Source organism: Anser cygnoides, chromosome Z (assembly GCF_040182565.1).
Source record: "Anser cygnoides isolate HZ-2024a breed goose chromosome Z, Taihu_goose_T2T_genome, whole genome shotgun sequence".
Taxonomy (NCBI): Eukaryota; Metazoa; Chordata; class Aves; order Anseriformes; family Anatidae; genus Anser; species Anser cygnoides.
In genome coordinates, this window is record NC_089912.1 from 43,381,739 (window position 1) to 43,397,060 (window position 15,322).

At 54.0% G+C, this 15,322-nt stretch overlaps 3 protein-coding genes across 3 annotated transcripts; all 3 read left to right on the forward strand.

Annotated features, from left to right (window-relative positions):
- Positions 1-378: 378 nt before the first annotated feature.
- Positions 379-1,527, forward strand: LOC136788974 (E3 ubiquitin-protein ligase Topors-like). Its single transcript, XM_066988176.1, has 2 exons — positions 379-596; positions 843-1,527. Exon 2 carries the CDS (start codon positions 871-873, stop codon positions 1,507-1,509), a length of 639 nt encoding a protein of 212 aa, XP_066844277.1. The 5' UTR covers positions 379-596; positions 843-870; the 3' UTR covers positions 1,510-1,527.
- A 5,714-nt stretch (positions 1,528-7,241) lies between these two features.
- On the forward strand, positions 7,242-8,390 carry LOC136788975 (E3 ubiquitin-protein ligase Topors-like). Its single transcript, XM_066988177.1, has 2 exons — positions 7,242-7,459; positions 7,706-8,390. The coding sequence occupies exon 2, from the start codon at positions 7,734-7,736 to the stop codon at positions 8,370-8,372; it is 639 nt and encodes a 212-aa protein (XP_066844278.1). The 5' UTR covers positions 7,242-7,459; positions 7,706-7,733; the 3' UTR covers positions 8,373-8,390.
- A 5,709-nt stretch (positions 8,391-14,099) lies between these two features.
- On the forward strand, positions 14,100-15,251 carry LOC136788972 (E3 ubiquitin-protein ligase Topors-like). Its single transcript, XM_066988174.1, has 2 exons — positions 14,100-14,320; positions 14,567-15,251. The coding sequence occupies exon 2, from the start codon at positions 14,595-14,597 to the stop codon at positions 15,231-15,233; it is 639 nt and encodes a 212-aa protein (XP_066844275.1). The 5' UTR covers positions 14,100-14,320; positions 14,567-14,594; the 3' UTR covers positions 15,234-15,251.
- Positions 15,252-15,322: the final 71 nt, after the last annotated feature.

Consider the following 15,322-nt stretch of genomic DNA (forward strand, 5'->3'; position numbering starts at 1 on the left):
TTGTGTGGGTTATCTTTTTGTTGTTGTTGTTGTTTGTTTTAAGGAGCTTTGAATTTACACAGCTGATGCAGTTCTCACATTCCTTTCAGGCTTATTGTCATCATACCTCTCTCTGTTCAATATTACCAACACCGTCCCACTTATCACAATCCCATTTGAATCAAAGGCAACTTGCTTCTTGTTGGTGGAAGCTTTCAAGCTTCCCCCTTGGGAACACGGGTCTTCCTCGCTGGGCAGCCCCAGAGACCCCTGTGATGTCGCCAAGCAGCGACTGTGACTGCCCGTGACCTCAGTGCTTTTCAGCAGCTGTAGGCTCTGTCCCCGTGCCTTTTGTCCAGGAGCTCCTGCGGGTGCACACGCGAGGCGTGACAGCTCCTGCAGGACCGTGGCTTGTGCTTCGAGCTGTGGCTTTTGGAGAGCAGCGGCTCTGGGCGCAGAGCAAAGGCAGCCTCTTGCAGCGCTCCTCTCCACGCTGACAGCTGCAGGGTGCTGCGTGTGGGTCCCACACGGCGGCTGTCCCAGGAGGGGGCCAAGGTCTTTGGCAGCGCTGAAGATTCCTGGAGAGTTTCTCCACCGTCCCTGAGCGCCTTCGTCAGGTACCTCAGTTCACCCCAGTCATACAGGGCCTCAGGGAGAGAGCACGTGGAGATCAGGGGTCATGGACACCCCGGCTCTTCCCCAGAGCCCCAGAGCTGACGGGGGAAGGCAGGGCTGGAGGGTAGCCCCTGAGGCTGGCTGTCCCACAGGACTGCTGCTGCTTCTCAAGCCACAGGGAGCCCCTTTGGGAGGCCCTTTCCTACCCTCTCCCTCAGCTGAGGCTCCCTTTCTTTTTCCCCTCCTAGCACCAGACAAGGTCGACACGTGGCAAAGATGTCGGGGCAGGACATGGCAGCGGGTGCCCAGAAAGCTATGGAGGAGTGCGCCTTAGACGTGACTGCCGGCGCCAGCCAGCAGCAGCAGGCCAGGCCGTTGGAGGCAGCAGAAGACCTCCTGTGTCCCATCTGTATGAATGACATCGAGAAAGCAGCCTACGTGGCCTTCTGCTTGCACCGCTTCTGCTTGGAGTGCATCCAGCAGTGGGCCGAGAGGAAAGCCACGTGCCCCATCTGCAGGCGGCCCTTCCACCGGCTCCTGCACTCGGTGCGAGCGGACGATGACTACCAGGAATACGTCGTCGTCTCTTCCACCCGTCGCCGCAGGGACGTGGCCAGAGAGAGGGACCGGAGCAGGTCCCCGCACCGGCAGTCCAGCCCACACAACTCGACCGCTGACCACAGCCCTTCAGCACCCGGAAGGAGGCCTGTGGGACGTGACCCAGCATCCGGAGAAGATGCCATTCGGGGGCCCTCCAACACCACCTCCCAGCAGGCTCCCACATCCGGCACTTCTGGGGAGCCAACCCGGCTGAGTACAGGGCAGCACCCGGCCGGCCCTACGGCCGCACCTCGCGCCAGCTTCAGAACAGTGCTGCGGCGAGCTCTGCGGCTTGACTTCTGTTACCTCCAATAAACATCTGGGTGACATTCAGGGGAGTGTTTTTTAAACTAACAGAACAACCCACACTAGGGAATGGTTTCCGCCACTGACTCAGCAGGGGAGGAAATTTCCGGGTCTGAGTGCTGACTTGGTGTAGCATAAATGCCACAACAGAGCACGTCTCCATGCTGCTCTCCCAGACTCCTCCTTCCCAGCACCGGCCCAGTGGTGCACAAGCCCTCTGACCCCACACGTTGGTGGCAGGTCCTCAAGACCTGCACACAGCTCAGCTGCCATAAACACGGCCATGCTGACAGCCCCATCCCTGGGGATGGCTCTTCTCTTTAGGGGAATCACTGTCTGTTTTGGAAAAGCCATTGCAGGGGAGTGAGGCCCTTTGTTGACCTACACGCCTCTGCTCGGTCTCTGTGGGCAGAGGAAAGCTCTGGACCCCCAGCCTTCTGGGAGTCCTGCAGCAATCCAGCAGCAGACTGCCCTTCAAGCAAAACACAGTTTTTCCACAAGTGGAAGCAGCAGGTGAATCTGTGGGTTGCTCCTGCACAGCCTGCTCCAGGTGACCCTGCTTGAGTAGTAAGGAGGTGGCTCTTCTGCCCACCCTCAGTGGAAAGGTGCCAGCGTAAGGGCCCAGAGCGGCCCCTGTGGCTGAGCTATGACCTCCACGTTGACAAGGCGGAACCAGGCTCTTCACAGCAGTGCACTGCGATCTGAAAAGTGTGTGCCCACCTACACTGAAAGAAGCCAAGTTCACACTGGAGAGAAAGGGAAACCTTTCTGTTCGTGGGGAATCTCCAGAAGGGAGCAGGTTGCCCTGAGAGGTTGCGCCACCTGCATCCTTTCAGCTTCTCAAGACCTGGCTGCAGGAATCGCCAGGGACATGTGGTCTGACGGCCTTGCTGGGGCTGCTTTCAGCAGCAGGCTTTCCTGGGGACCTCCAGGGCTCCTTTCCAACCTCAGCTTTCCAAAATGTTCATTCCCATATGTTATAGCCTCTATTACTCTGGAGGATTTTGTGTCTTCAAAGACTTTGTGGGTTCTCCTCACAGTGTCTGAAGGCCTTAACTCTCAAGGAGTTCTTCTCTCAGTCTGTGCTCATGTCCGGGATTGCCCCAGCCCAGGGGCAGCACCCTGCACTTGGACTTGTTGAACCTCATTAGGTTCATGAGGGCCCACTTCTCCAGCCTGTCCGGGTCCCTTTGAAAGACATCCCTTCCTTCTTTGGTATCAACTGCACCACTCAGCTCGGTGTCATCTGCACACCTGCTGAGGGTGCTCTCAATCCCATCGTCTACATCTTTGATGAAGATACCGAAAAGCACCGGTCCCAAGACAGACCCCTGAGGTACACCGCTCGTCACCGGTCCCCACCTGGGCATAGGGCCATTGACCACCATAAAAGGCCGCCATATTGGTCAGGCATGATTTGCCCCTGTTGAGGCCATGCTGGGTGTTCTGGATCACCTCCTTGATAGGACAAGGTTAGATAGATTAGCGGGCAGTGAGCTGGTAAGGGTTGTGCAAAATAACAATTTTCCCCAGGGGACAGTACTGCTCAACATGTCATTAATGACCCGGACCATGTGCATCCTCAGCACATTGGCAGATGATACAAAAATGGGAGGAGTGGCTGGCAGACCAGAAGGCCATGCTCTCGTCCAGAGAAACCTTGACAGGCTGGAGCAACAGGCTAACAAGAGATTTATGGTGGTCAATGGCCCTATGCCCAGGTGGAGACCAGTGACGAGCGGTGTACCTCAGGGGTCTGTCTTGGGACCGGTGCTTTTCGATATCTTCATCAACAATATAGATGATGGGATTGAGTGCACCCTCAGCAGGTGTGCAGATGACACCGAGCTGAGTGGTGCAGTTGATACCAAAGAAGGAAGAGATGCCTTTCAAAGGGACCTGGACAGGCTGGAGAATTGGGCCCACATGAACCTAATGAAGTTCAACAAGTCCAAGTGCAGGGTGCTGCACCTGGGCTGGGGCAATCCCGGACATGAGCACAGACTGAGAGAAGAACTCATTGAGAGCAGCCCTGCAGAGAAGGACTTGGGGATTCTGGTGGACAAAAGGCTTGACATAAGCCAGCAGTGGGAGCTCGCAGCCCAGCAGGCCAACCGCGTCCTGGGCTGCATCAACAGAGGGGTGGGCAGCAGGGGAGGGAGGTGATTGTCCCCCTCTGCTCCGCCCTTATGAGGCCCCACCTGGAGTACTGCGTCTAGGTTTGGTGCTCCCAGCACCACCAGAAGGAAGTGGACCTATAAGCATGAGTCCAGAGGAGGGCCACAAAGATGCTCAGAGGGCTGGAGCACATCTCCTATGAAGAAAGACTGAGAGAGCTGGGGCTGTTCAGCCTCAGAAGAGAAGGCTCCAGGGGGACCTCATTGTGACCTTTCGATACTTAAAGAGGTTTTCCGAAAAGGATGGAGTAGGTCTCTTTACTCAGGTAGATAATGATAGGACAAGGGGAATGGTCTTAAACTAAAAGGGGGTAGATTTAGACTAGACATCAGGAGGAAAATTTTTCTGTAAGGGCAGTGAGGCACTGGAACAGGTTGCCAAGAGAAGTTGTGGATGCCCCATCCCTGGAGGTGTTCAAGGCCAGGCTGGATGCAGCCTTGGCCAGCCTGGTCTAGTGGGTGCCATCCCTGGCTCTGGCAGAGGGATTGAAGTTAGCTGGTCTCTGAGGTCCCTTCCAACCCAAGCCATTCTATGATTAGTCAGTTTGTTTATGAGGATGTTAAGAGACACAGTGTCAAATACCTTACTAAAGTCAGGCTAAGCAGAATGAACTGCTCTTACACCATCCACCAAGCTGATCACCCCACAGAATCATAGAATCACAGAATATCCTGAGTTGGAAGGGACCCACAAGGATTATCGAGTCCAACTCCTGGCTCCATGCAGAATGACCCCAAAATCAAACCCTATCTATGTCTGAGCGCGTTGTCCAAACGCTTCTTGAATTCTGTCAAGTTTGGTGCTGTGACCACTTCCCTCGAGAGCCTGTTCCAGTGCCTGCCCACCCTCTTAGTAAAGAGCCTTTTCCAGATATCCCTCTTTCTTGCTGATGAACCGTTACCTAGCAAAAGGGGTTACTGAAATTACTTTCACCCAGAGTCCCACTGCTAGGAAGGAACTCCGCCTTGGACAGAAGATCTGAGGCAGGAAACGACCTCCTGAGATCACCTGGTCCAGGCTTCTGCTCAAACAAGGTCAGCTAGTGCAAGTTGCCCTGGACCATGTCCACTCAGGGTTTGGTTGTCTCTAACCAAAGACAGAGGCTCCTCATCCTCTCTGAGCAACCTTTGCTGATTTTTGGCCGCCCCACAGGAGAAAAGTGTTTCCTTGTGTTCAGATGGAATTTCATGGTTTTTAATTTTTGCCACTTCCTCTTTACCTGTCAGTGGGCACCACTAAGAGTCTGGCTCCCTCTTTCTCATTCTTTCCCATCAGGTATTTACACACGCCCTGAGCCTTCTCTTCTCCAGGCTGAACAGTCCCAGTTCTTTCAGCCTTTCATCACAGGAGAGATGCTTCATTCCCTTCATCATTTTTGTGGCCTTCTGCTGGACTCATTCCAGTATATCCTAATCTCTCCTGTACTGGGGAGCCCAGTACTAGACACAGAACTGCAGATGTGTTGTGGTGGTTTTACACAGCTGGGCATCTGAGCTCCACCACAACTGCTTGCTCCCTCCCGCTCCTCAAAGGGAAAGGGGGAGAAAATACAATGAAAAGGGCTCAGTGGTTGACATAAGGACAGGGAGATCCCTCAACAATTATTGTCACAGGCAAAACAGACTCAGCATAGGGATATTAATACAATTGATTGCCTATTACTAACAAGCTAGAGAAGTGAGAAACAAAGGAAAGAAGCCAAAAAAACCTTCCCCCCATCCGTCCTCTTCCACCTTCTCCTCCTAAACAGTGCAGGGGAATGGGGAACGGGGGCTGCGGTCAGTCCCTAACACTTCATCTCCGCCGCTCCTTCACGGTCCCTCTCTGCCCCTGCTCCCCGTGGGGTCCCTCCCACGGGATGCCGTCCTTCCCGAACTGAGCCTGCGGGGGCTGCCCACAGGCAGCAGCTCTTCAAGCACTGCTCCCACACGGCTCCGTACCACGGGGTCCATTCCCCAGGAGCAAACTGCTCCAGCACAGGTCCCCCACGGGTGGGCGGCAGCTCCCCCCAGACCCCCTGCTCCTGCGTGGGCTCCTCTCCACGGGCTGCAGCTCCGGCCCGGGGCCTGCTCCTGCGGGGGCTCTCCATGGGCCGCAGCCTCCTCCAGGCCACCTCCACCTGCTCCACCGGGGGCTCCTCCACGGGCTGCAGCGTGGAGATCTGCTCCGTGTGGGACCCATGGGCTGCAGGGGGACAGCCTGCTCCACCAGGCCGCAGGGGAACTTCTGACCTTGGTGTCTGCTTGGCTGTTTTTCTCGCATTTTCTCACTCCTCTCTCCCAGTTGTTCTTGGGCAGCACTTTCTCCCTTTCTCACAATGACGCATCCAGCGCCGTTCACTGGCTTGGCTCTGGCCAGCAGCGGGTCCTTTTTCGAGCTGGCTGGAACTGGCTCCGATCTGATGTGGCAGCTGCTGGGCTCTGCTCATGGCGTACACCCCTGCAGCCCCCTAGAAACCTTGCCACATAAACCCAACGTAAGAGCTCACAAACTTTGCCAGACATACAATGATTTCTTCATATTTGACTGGTTAAAAAAAAAAAAAAAAGTAAGGCGCATGTCAAATATCATCATGCAGAATCGTAGTATTTCTTTCCCACTAAAAATGTGCAGCAAAATAAATTATTTTCTTCAAATATAGTCATAATGTTTCAGCAAGTTTAAATTTGTTAGTATTCCAGGTTGGCTGACAACTCCAGAATGCTCCCAACTCTAGAAGAGATCAATTTTGACATCCTATGAAAATGTGGCCCATAAAGGTGGTGTCAGAGTATACTTAGAGCTATCTTGCTGGATGTGTGTGGTGGGTGAATGCTTCGTTTCATTCTGTGACGCAGTTTAGATTCTCTAAATTTTCACCTATCCAAACTGCAAGTTGAATTGTTGTCTTTTCCGACTAATAGAATCTGTTACGTACTGTTGAACCTACTAATGTGTTCCTATGCAGAACAGTGGTTGATTAAGCTTTTGTTGAAAAAAAAGCAACTCAAAAGTAGTAACCAAAATTATTGTTTGCTTTTATTTTGCTGAAAGGAGTTAGACAACAATCTCTCTTGAATTGGAGAGAATTTTATTTTTTTTAAATAAGATTGTATTTCAGAATTCTTCATCCTTCCTTTCTTCACATAAACTTACTGACATCAATTTCAAAAATATTGTTCTCGTAACTATTTGACGATTTCCCATTGTGTGGGTTATCTTTTTGTTGTTGTTGTTGTTTGTTTTAAGGAGCTTTGAATTTACACAGCTGATGCAGTTCTCACATTCCTTTCAGGCTTATTGTCATCATACCTCTCTCTGTTCAATATTACCAACACCGTCCCACTTATCACAATCCCATTTGAATCAAAGGCAACTTGCTTCTTGTTGGTGGAAGCTTTCAAGCTTCCCCCTTGGGAACACGGGTCTTCCTCGCTGGGCAGCCCCAGAGACCCCTGTGATGTCGCCAAGCAGCGACTGTGACTGCCCGTGACCTCAGTGCTTTTCAGCAGCTGTAGGCTCTGTCCCCGTGCCTTTTGTCCAGGAGCTCCTGCGGGTGCACACGCGAGGCGTGACAGCTCCTGCAGGACCGTGGCTTGTGCTTCGAGCTGTGGCTTTTGGAGAGCAGCGGCTCTGGGCGCAGAGCAAAGGCAGCCTCTTGCAGCGCTCCTCTCCACGCTGACAGCTGCAGGGTGCTGCGTGTGGGTCCCACACGGCGGCTGTCCCAGGAGGGGGCCAAGGTCTTTGGCAGCGCTGAAGATTCCTGGAGAGTTTCTCCACCGTCCCTGAGCGCCTTCGTCAGGTACCTCAGTTCACCCCAGTCATACAGGGCCTCAGGGAGAGAGCACGTGGAGATCAGGGGTCATGGACACCCCGGCTCTTCCCCAGAGCCCCAGAGCTGACGGGGGAAGGCAGGGCTGGAGGGTAGCCCCTGAGGCTGGCTGTCCCACAGGACTGCTGCTGCTTCTCAAGCCACAGGGAGCCCCTTTGGGAGGCCCTTTCCTACCCTCTCCCTCAGCTGAGGCTCCCTTTCTTTTTCCCCTCCTAGCACCAGACAAGGTCGACACGTGGCAAAGATGTCGGGGCAGGACATGGCAGCGGGTGCCCAGAAAGCTATGGAGGAGTGCGCCTTAGACGTGACTGCCGGCGCCAGCCAGCAGCAGCAGGCCAGGCCGTTGGAGGCAGCAGAAGACCTCCTGTGTCCCATCTGTATGAATGACATCGAGAAAGCAGCCTACGTGGCCTTCTGCTTGCACCGCTTCTGCTTGGAGTGCATCCAGCAGTGGGCCGAGAGGAAAGCCACGTGCCCCATCTGCAGGCGGCCCTTCCACCGGCTCCTGCACTCGGTGCGAGCGGACGATGACTACCAGGAATACGTCGTCGTCTCTTCCACCCGTCGCCGCAGGGACGTGGCCAGAGAGAGGGACCGGAGCAGGTCCCCGCACCGGCAGTCCAGCCCACACAACTCGACCGCTGACCACAGCCCTTCAGCACCCGGAAGGAGGCCTGTGGGACGTGACCCAGCATCCGGAGAAGATGCCATTCGGGGGCCCTCCAACACCACCTCCCAGCAGGCTCCCACATCCGGCACTTCTGGGGAGCCAACCCGGCTGAGTACAGGGCAGCACCCGGCCGGCCCTACGGCCGCACCTCGCGCCAGCTTCAGAACAGTGCTGCGGCGAGCTCTGCGGCTTGACTTCTGTTACCTCCAATAAACATCTGGGTGACATTCAGGGGAGTGTTTTTTAAACTAACAGAACAACCCACACTAGGGAATGGTTTCCGCCACTGACTCAGCAGGGGAGGAAATTTCCGGGTCTGAGTGCTGACTTGGTGTAGCATAAATGCCACAACAGAGCACGTCTCCATGCTGCTCTCCCAGACTCCTCCTTCCCAGCACCGGCCCAGTGGTGCACAAGCCCTCTGACCCCACACGTTGGTGGCAGGTCCTCAAGACCTGCACACAGCTCAGCTGCCATAAACACGGCCATGCTGACAGCCCCATCCCTGGGGATGGCTCTTCTCTTTAGGGGAATCACTGTCTGTTTTGGAAAAGCCATTGCAGGGGAGTGAGGCCCTTTGTTGACCTACACGCCTCTGCTCGGTCTCTGTGGGCAGAGGAAAGCTCTGGACCCCCAGCCTTCTGGGAGTCCTGCAGCAATCCAGCAGCAGACTGCCCTTCAAGCAAAACACAGTTTTTCCACAAGTGGAAGCAGCAGGTGAATCTGTGGGTTGCTCCTGCACAGCCTGCTCCAGGTGACCCTGCTTGAGTAGTAAGGAGGTGGCTCTTCTGCCCACCCTCAGTGGAAAGGTGCCAGCGTAAGGGCCCAGAGCGGCCCCTGTGGCTGAGCTATGACCTCCACGTTGACAAGGCGGAACCAGGCTCTTCACAGCAGTGCACTGCGATCTGAAAAGTGTGTGCCCACCTACACTGAAAGAAGCCAAGTTCACACTGGAGAGAAAGGGAAACCTTTCTGTTCGTGGGGAATCTCCAGAAGGGAGCAGGTTGCCCTGAGAGGTTGCGCCACCTGCATCCTTTCAGCTTCTCAAGACCTGGCTGCAGGAATCGCCAGGGACATGTGGTCTGACGGCCTTGCTGGGGCTGCTTTCAGCAGCAGGCTTTCCTGGGGACCTCCAGGGCTCCTTTCCAACCTCAGCTTTCCAAAATGTTCATTCCCATATGTTATAGCCTCTATTACTCTGGAGGATTTTGTGTCTTCAAAGACTTTGTGGGTTCTCCTCACAGTGTCTGAAGGCCTTAACTCTCAAGGAGTTCTTCTCTCAGTCTGTGCTCATGTCCGGGATTGCCCCAGCCCAGGGGCAGCACCCTGCACTTGGACTTGTTGAACCTCATTAGGTTCATGAGGGCCCACTTCTCCAGCCTGTCCGGGTCCCTTTGAAAGACATCCCTTCCTTCTTTGGTATCAACTGCACCACTCAGCTCGGTGTCATCTGCACACCTGCTGAGGGTGCTCTCAATCCCATCGTCTACATCTTTGATGAAGATACCGAAAAGCACCGGTCCCAAGACAGACCCCTGAGGTACACCGCTCGTCACCGGTCCCCACCTGGGCATAGGGCCATTGACCACCATAAAAGGCCGCCATATTGGTCAGGCATGATTTGCCCCTGTTGAGGCCATGCTGGGTGTTCTGGATCACCTCCTTGATAGGACAAGGTTAGATAGATTAGCGGGCAGTGAGCTGGTAAGGGTTGTGCAAAATAACAATTTTCCCCAGGGGACAGTACTGCTCAACATGTCATTAATGACCCGGACCATGTGCATCCTCAGCACATTGGCAGATGATACAAAAATGGGAGGAGTGGCTGGCAGACCAGAAGGCCATGCTCTCGTCCAGAGAAACCTTGACAGGCTGGAGCAACAGGCTAACAAGAGATTTATGGTGGTCAATGGCCCTATGCCCAGGTGGAGACCAGTGACGAGCGGTGTACCTCAGGGGTCTGTCTTGGGACCGGTGCTTTTCGATATCTTCATCAACAATATAGATGATGGGATTGAGTGCACCCTCAGCAGGTGTGCAGATGACACCGAGCTGAGTGGTGCAGTTGATACCAAAGAAGGAAGAGATGCCTTTCAAAGGGACCTGGACAGGCTGGAGAATTGGGCCCACATGAACCTAATGAAGTTCAACAAGTCCAAGTGCAGGGTGCTGCACCTGGGCTGGGGCAATCCCGGACATGAGCACAGACTGAGAGAAGAACTCATTGAGAGCAGCCCTGCAGAGAAGGACTTGGGGATTCTGGTGGACAAAAGGCTTGACATAAGCCAGCAGTGGGAGCTCGCAGCCCAGCAGGCCAACCGCGTCCTGGGCTGCATCAACAGAGGGGTGGGCAGCAGGGGAGGGAGGTGATTGTCCCCCTCTGCTCCGCCCTTATGAGGCCCCACCTGGAGTACTGCGTCTAGGTTTGGTGCTCCCAGCACCACCAGAAGGAAGTGGACCTATAAGCATGAGTCCAGAGGAGGGCCACAAAGATGCTCAGAGGGCTGGAGCACATCTCCTATGAAGAAAGACTGAGAGAGCTGGGGCTGTTCAGCCTCAGAAGAGAAGGCTCCAGGGGGACCTCATTGTGACCTTTCGATACTTAAAGAGGTTTTCCGAAAAGGATGGAGTAGGTCTCTTTACTCAGGTAGATAATGATAGGACAAGGGGAATGGTCTTAAACTAAAAGGGGGTAGATTTAGACTAGACATCAGGAGGAAAATTTTTCTGTAAGGGCAGTGAGGCACTGGAACAGGTTGCCAAGAGAAGTTGTGGATGCCCCATCCCTGGAGGTGTTCAAGGCCAGGCTGGATGCAGCCTTGGCCAGCCTGGTCTAGTGGGTGCCATCCCTGGCTCTGGCAGAGGGATTGAAGTTAGCTGGTCTCTGAGGTCCCTTCCAACCCAAGCCATTCTATGATTAGTCAGTTTGTTTATGAGGATGTTAAGAGACACAGTGTCAAATACCTTACTAAAGTCAGGCTAAGCAGAATGAACTGCTCTTACACCATCCACCAAGCTGATCACCCCACAGAATCATAGAATCACAGAATATCCTGAGTTGGAAGGGACCCACAAGGATTATCGAGTCCAACTCCTGGCTCCATGCAGAATGACCCCAAAATCAAACCCTATCTATGTCTGAGCGCGTTGTCCAAACGCTTCTTGAATTCTGTCAAGTTTGGTGCTGTGACCACTTCCCTCGAGAGCCTGTTCCAGTGCCTGCCCACCCTCTTAGTAAAGAGCCTTTTCCAGATATCCCTCTTTCTTGCTGATGAACCGTTACCTAGCAAAAGGGGTTACTGAAATTACTTTCACCCAGAGTCCCACTGCTAGGAAGGAACTCCGCCTTGGACAGAAGATCTGAGGCAGGAAACGACCTCCTGAGATCACCTGGTCCAGGCTTCTGCTCAAACAAGGTCAGCTAGTGCAAGTTGCCCTGGACCATGTCCACTCAGGGTTTGGTTGTCTCTAACCAAAGACAGAGGCTCCTCATCCTCTCTGAGCAACCTTTGCTGATTTTTGGCCGCCCCACAGGAGAAAAGTGTTTCCTTGTGTTCAGATGGAATTTCATGGTTTTTAATTTTTGCCACTTCCTCTTTACCTGTCAGTGGGCACCACTAAGAGTCTGGCTCCCTCTTTCTCATTCTTTCCCATCAGGTATTTACACACGCCCTGAGCCTTCTCTTCTCCAGGCTGAACAGTCCCAGTTCTTTCAGCCTTTCATCACAGGAGAGATGCTTCATTCCCTTCATCATTTTTGTGGCCTTCTGCTGGACTCATTCCAGTATATCCTAATCTCTCCTGTACTGGGGAGCCCAGTACTAGACACAGAACTGCAGATGTGTTGTGGTGGTTTTACACAGCTGGGCATCTGAGCTCCACCACAACTGCTTGCTCCCTCCCGCTCCTCAAAGGGAAAGGGGGAGAAAATACAATGAAAAGGGCTCAGTGGTTGACATAAGGACAGGGAGATCCCTCAACAATTATTGTCACAGGCAAAACAGACTCAGCATAGGGATATTAATACAATTGATTGCCTATTACTAACAAGCTAGAGAAGTGAGAAACAAAGGAAAGAAGCCAAAAAAACCTTCCCCCCATCCGTCCTCTTCCACCTTCTCCTCCTAAACAGTGCAGGGGAATGGGGAACGGGGGCTGCGGTCAGTCCCTAACACTTCATCTCCGCCGCTCCTTCACGGTCCCTCTCTGCCCCTGCTCCCCGTGGGGTCCCTCCCACGGGATGCCGTCCTTCCCGAACTGAGCCTGCGGGGGCTGCCCACAGGCAGCAGCTCTTCAAGCACTGCTCCCACACGGCTCCGTACCACGGGGTCCATTCCCCAGGAGCAAACTGCTCCAGCACAGGTCCCCCACGGGTGGGCGGCAGCTCCCCCCAGACCCCCTGCTCCTGCGTGGGCTCCTCTCCACGGGCTGCAGCTCCGGCCCGGGGCCTGCTCCTGCGGGGGCTCTCCATGGGCCGCAGCCTCCTCCAGGCCACCTCCACCTGCTCCACCGGGGGCTCCTCCACGGGCTGCAGCGTGGAGATCTGCTCCGTGTGGGACCCATGGGCTGCAGGGGGACAGCCTGCTCCACCAGGCCGCAGGGGAACTTCTGACCTTGGTGTCTGCTTGGCTGTTTTTCTCGCATTTTCTCACTCCTCTCTCCCAGTTGTTCTTGGGCAGCACTTTCTCCCTTTCTCACAATGACGCATCCAGCGCCGTTCACTGGCTTGGCTCTGGCCAGCAGCGGGTCCTTTTTCGAGCTGGCTGGAACTGGCTCCGATCTGATGTGGCAGCTGCTGGGCTCTGCTCATGGCGTACACCCCTGCAGCCCCCTAGAAACCTTGCCACATAAACCCAACGTAAGAGCTCACAAACTTTGCCAGACATACAATGATTTCTTCATATTTGACTGGTTAAAAAAAAAAAAAAGTAAGGCGCATGTCAAATATCATCATGCAGAATCGTAGTATTTCTTTCCCACTAAAAATGTGCAGCAAAATAAATTATTTTCTTCAAATATAGTCATAATGTTTCAGCAAGTTTAAATTTGTTAGTATTCCAGGTTGGCTGACAACTCCAGAATGCTCCCAACTCTAGAAGAGATCAATTTTGACATCCTATGAAAATGTGGCCCATAAAGGTGGTGTCAGAGTATACTTAGAGCTATCTTGCTGGATGTGTGTGGTGGGTGAATGCTTCGTTTCATTCTGTGACGCAGTTTAGATTCTCTAAATTTTCACCTATCCAAACTGCAAGTTGAATTGTTGTCTTTTCCGACTAATAGAATCTGTTACGTACTGTTGAACCTACTAATGTGTTCCTATGCAGAACAGTGGTTGATTAAGCTTTTGTTGAAAAAAAAGCAACTCAAAAGTAGTAACCAAAATTATTGTTTGCTTTTATTTTGCTGAAAGGAGTTAGACAACAATCTCTCTTGAATTGGAGAGAATTTTATTTTTTTTAAATAAGATTGTATTTCAGAATTCTTCATCCTTCCTTTCTTCACATAAACTTACTGACATCAATTTCAAAAATATTGTTCTCGTAACTATTTGACGATTTCCCATTGTGTGGGTTATCTTTTTGTTGTTGTTGTTGTTTGTTTTAAGGAGCTTTGAATTTACACAGCTGATGCAGTTCTCACATTCCTTTCAGGCTTATTGTCATCATACCTCTCTCTGTTCAATATTACCAACACCGTCCCACTTATCACAATCCCATTTGAATCAAAGGCAACTTGCTTCTTGTTGGTGGAAGCTTTCAAGCTTCCCCCTTGGGAACATGGGTCTTCCTCGCTGGGCAGCCCCAGAGACCCCTGTGATGTCGCCAAGCAGCGACTGTGACTGCCCGTGACCTCAGTGCTTTTCAGCAGCTGTAGGCTCTGTCCCCATGCCTTTTGTCCAGGAGCTCCTGCGGGTGCACATGCGAGGCGTGACAGCTCCTGCAGGACCGTGGCTTGTGCTTCGAGCTGTGGCTTTTGGAGAGCAGCGGCTCTGGGCGCAGAGCAAAGGCAGCCTCTTGCAGCGCTCCTCTCCACGCTGACAGCTGCAGGGTGCTGCGTGTGGGTCCCACACGGCGGCTGTCCCAGGAGGGGGCCAAGGTCTTTGGCAGCGCTGAAGATTCCTGGAGAGTTTCTCCACCGTCCCTGAGCGCCTTCGTCAGGTACCTCAGTTCACCCCAGTCATACAGGGCCTCAGGGAGAGAGCACGTGGAGATCAGGGGTCATGGACACCCCGGCTCTTCCCCAGAGCCCCAGAGCTGACGGGGGAAGGCAGGGCTGGAGGGTAGCCCCTGAGGCTGGCTGTCCCACAGGACTGCTGCTGCTTCTCAAGCCACAGGGAGCCCCTTTGGGAGGCCCTTTCCTACCCTCTCCCTCAGCTGAGGCTCCCTTTCTTTTTCCCCTCCTAGCACCAGACAAGGTCGACACGTGGCAAAGATGTCGGGGCAGGACATGGCAGCGGGTGCCCAGAAAGCTATGGAGGAGTGCGCCTTAGACGTGACTGCCGGCGCCAGCCAGCAGCAGCAGGCCAGGCCGTTGGAGGCAGCAGAAGACCTCCTGTGTCCCATCTGTATGAATGACATCGAGAAAGCAGCCTACGTGGCCTTCTGCTTGCACCGCTTCTGCTTGGAGTGCATCCAGCAGTGGGCCGAGAGGAAAGCCACGTGCCCCATCTGCAGGCGGCCCTTCCACCGGCTCCTGCACTCGGTGCGAGCGGACGATGACTACCAGGAATACGTCGTCGTCTCTTCCACCCGTCGCCGCAGGGACGTGGCCAGAGAGAGGGACCGGAGCAGGTCCCCGCACCGGCAGTCCAGCCCACACAACTCGACCGCTGACCACAGCCCTTCAGCACCCGGAAGGAGGCCTGTGGGACGTGACCCAGCATCCGGAGAAGATGCCATTCGGGGGCCCTCCAACACCACCTCCCAGCAGGCTCCCACATCCGGCACTTCTGGGGAGCCAACCCGGCTGAGTACAGGGCAGCACCCGGCCGGCCCTACGGCCGCACCTCGCGCCAGCTTCAGAACAGTGCTGCGGCGAGCTCTGCGGCTTGACTTCTGTTACCTCCAATAAACATCTGGGTGACATTCAGGGGAGTGTTTTTTAAACTAACAGAACAACCCACACTAGGGAATGGTTTCCGCCACTGACTCAGCAGGGGA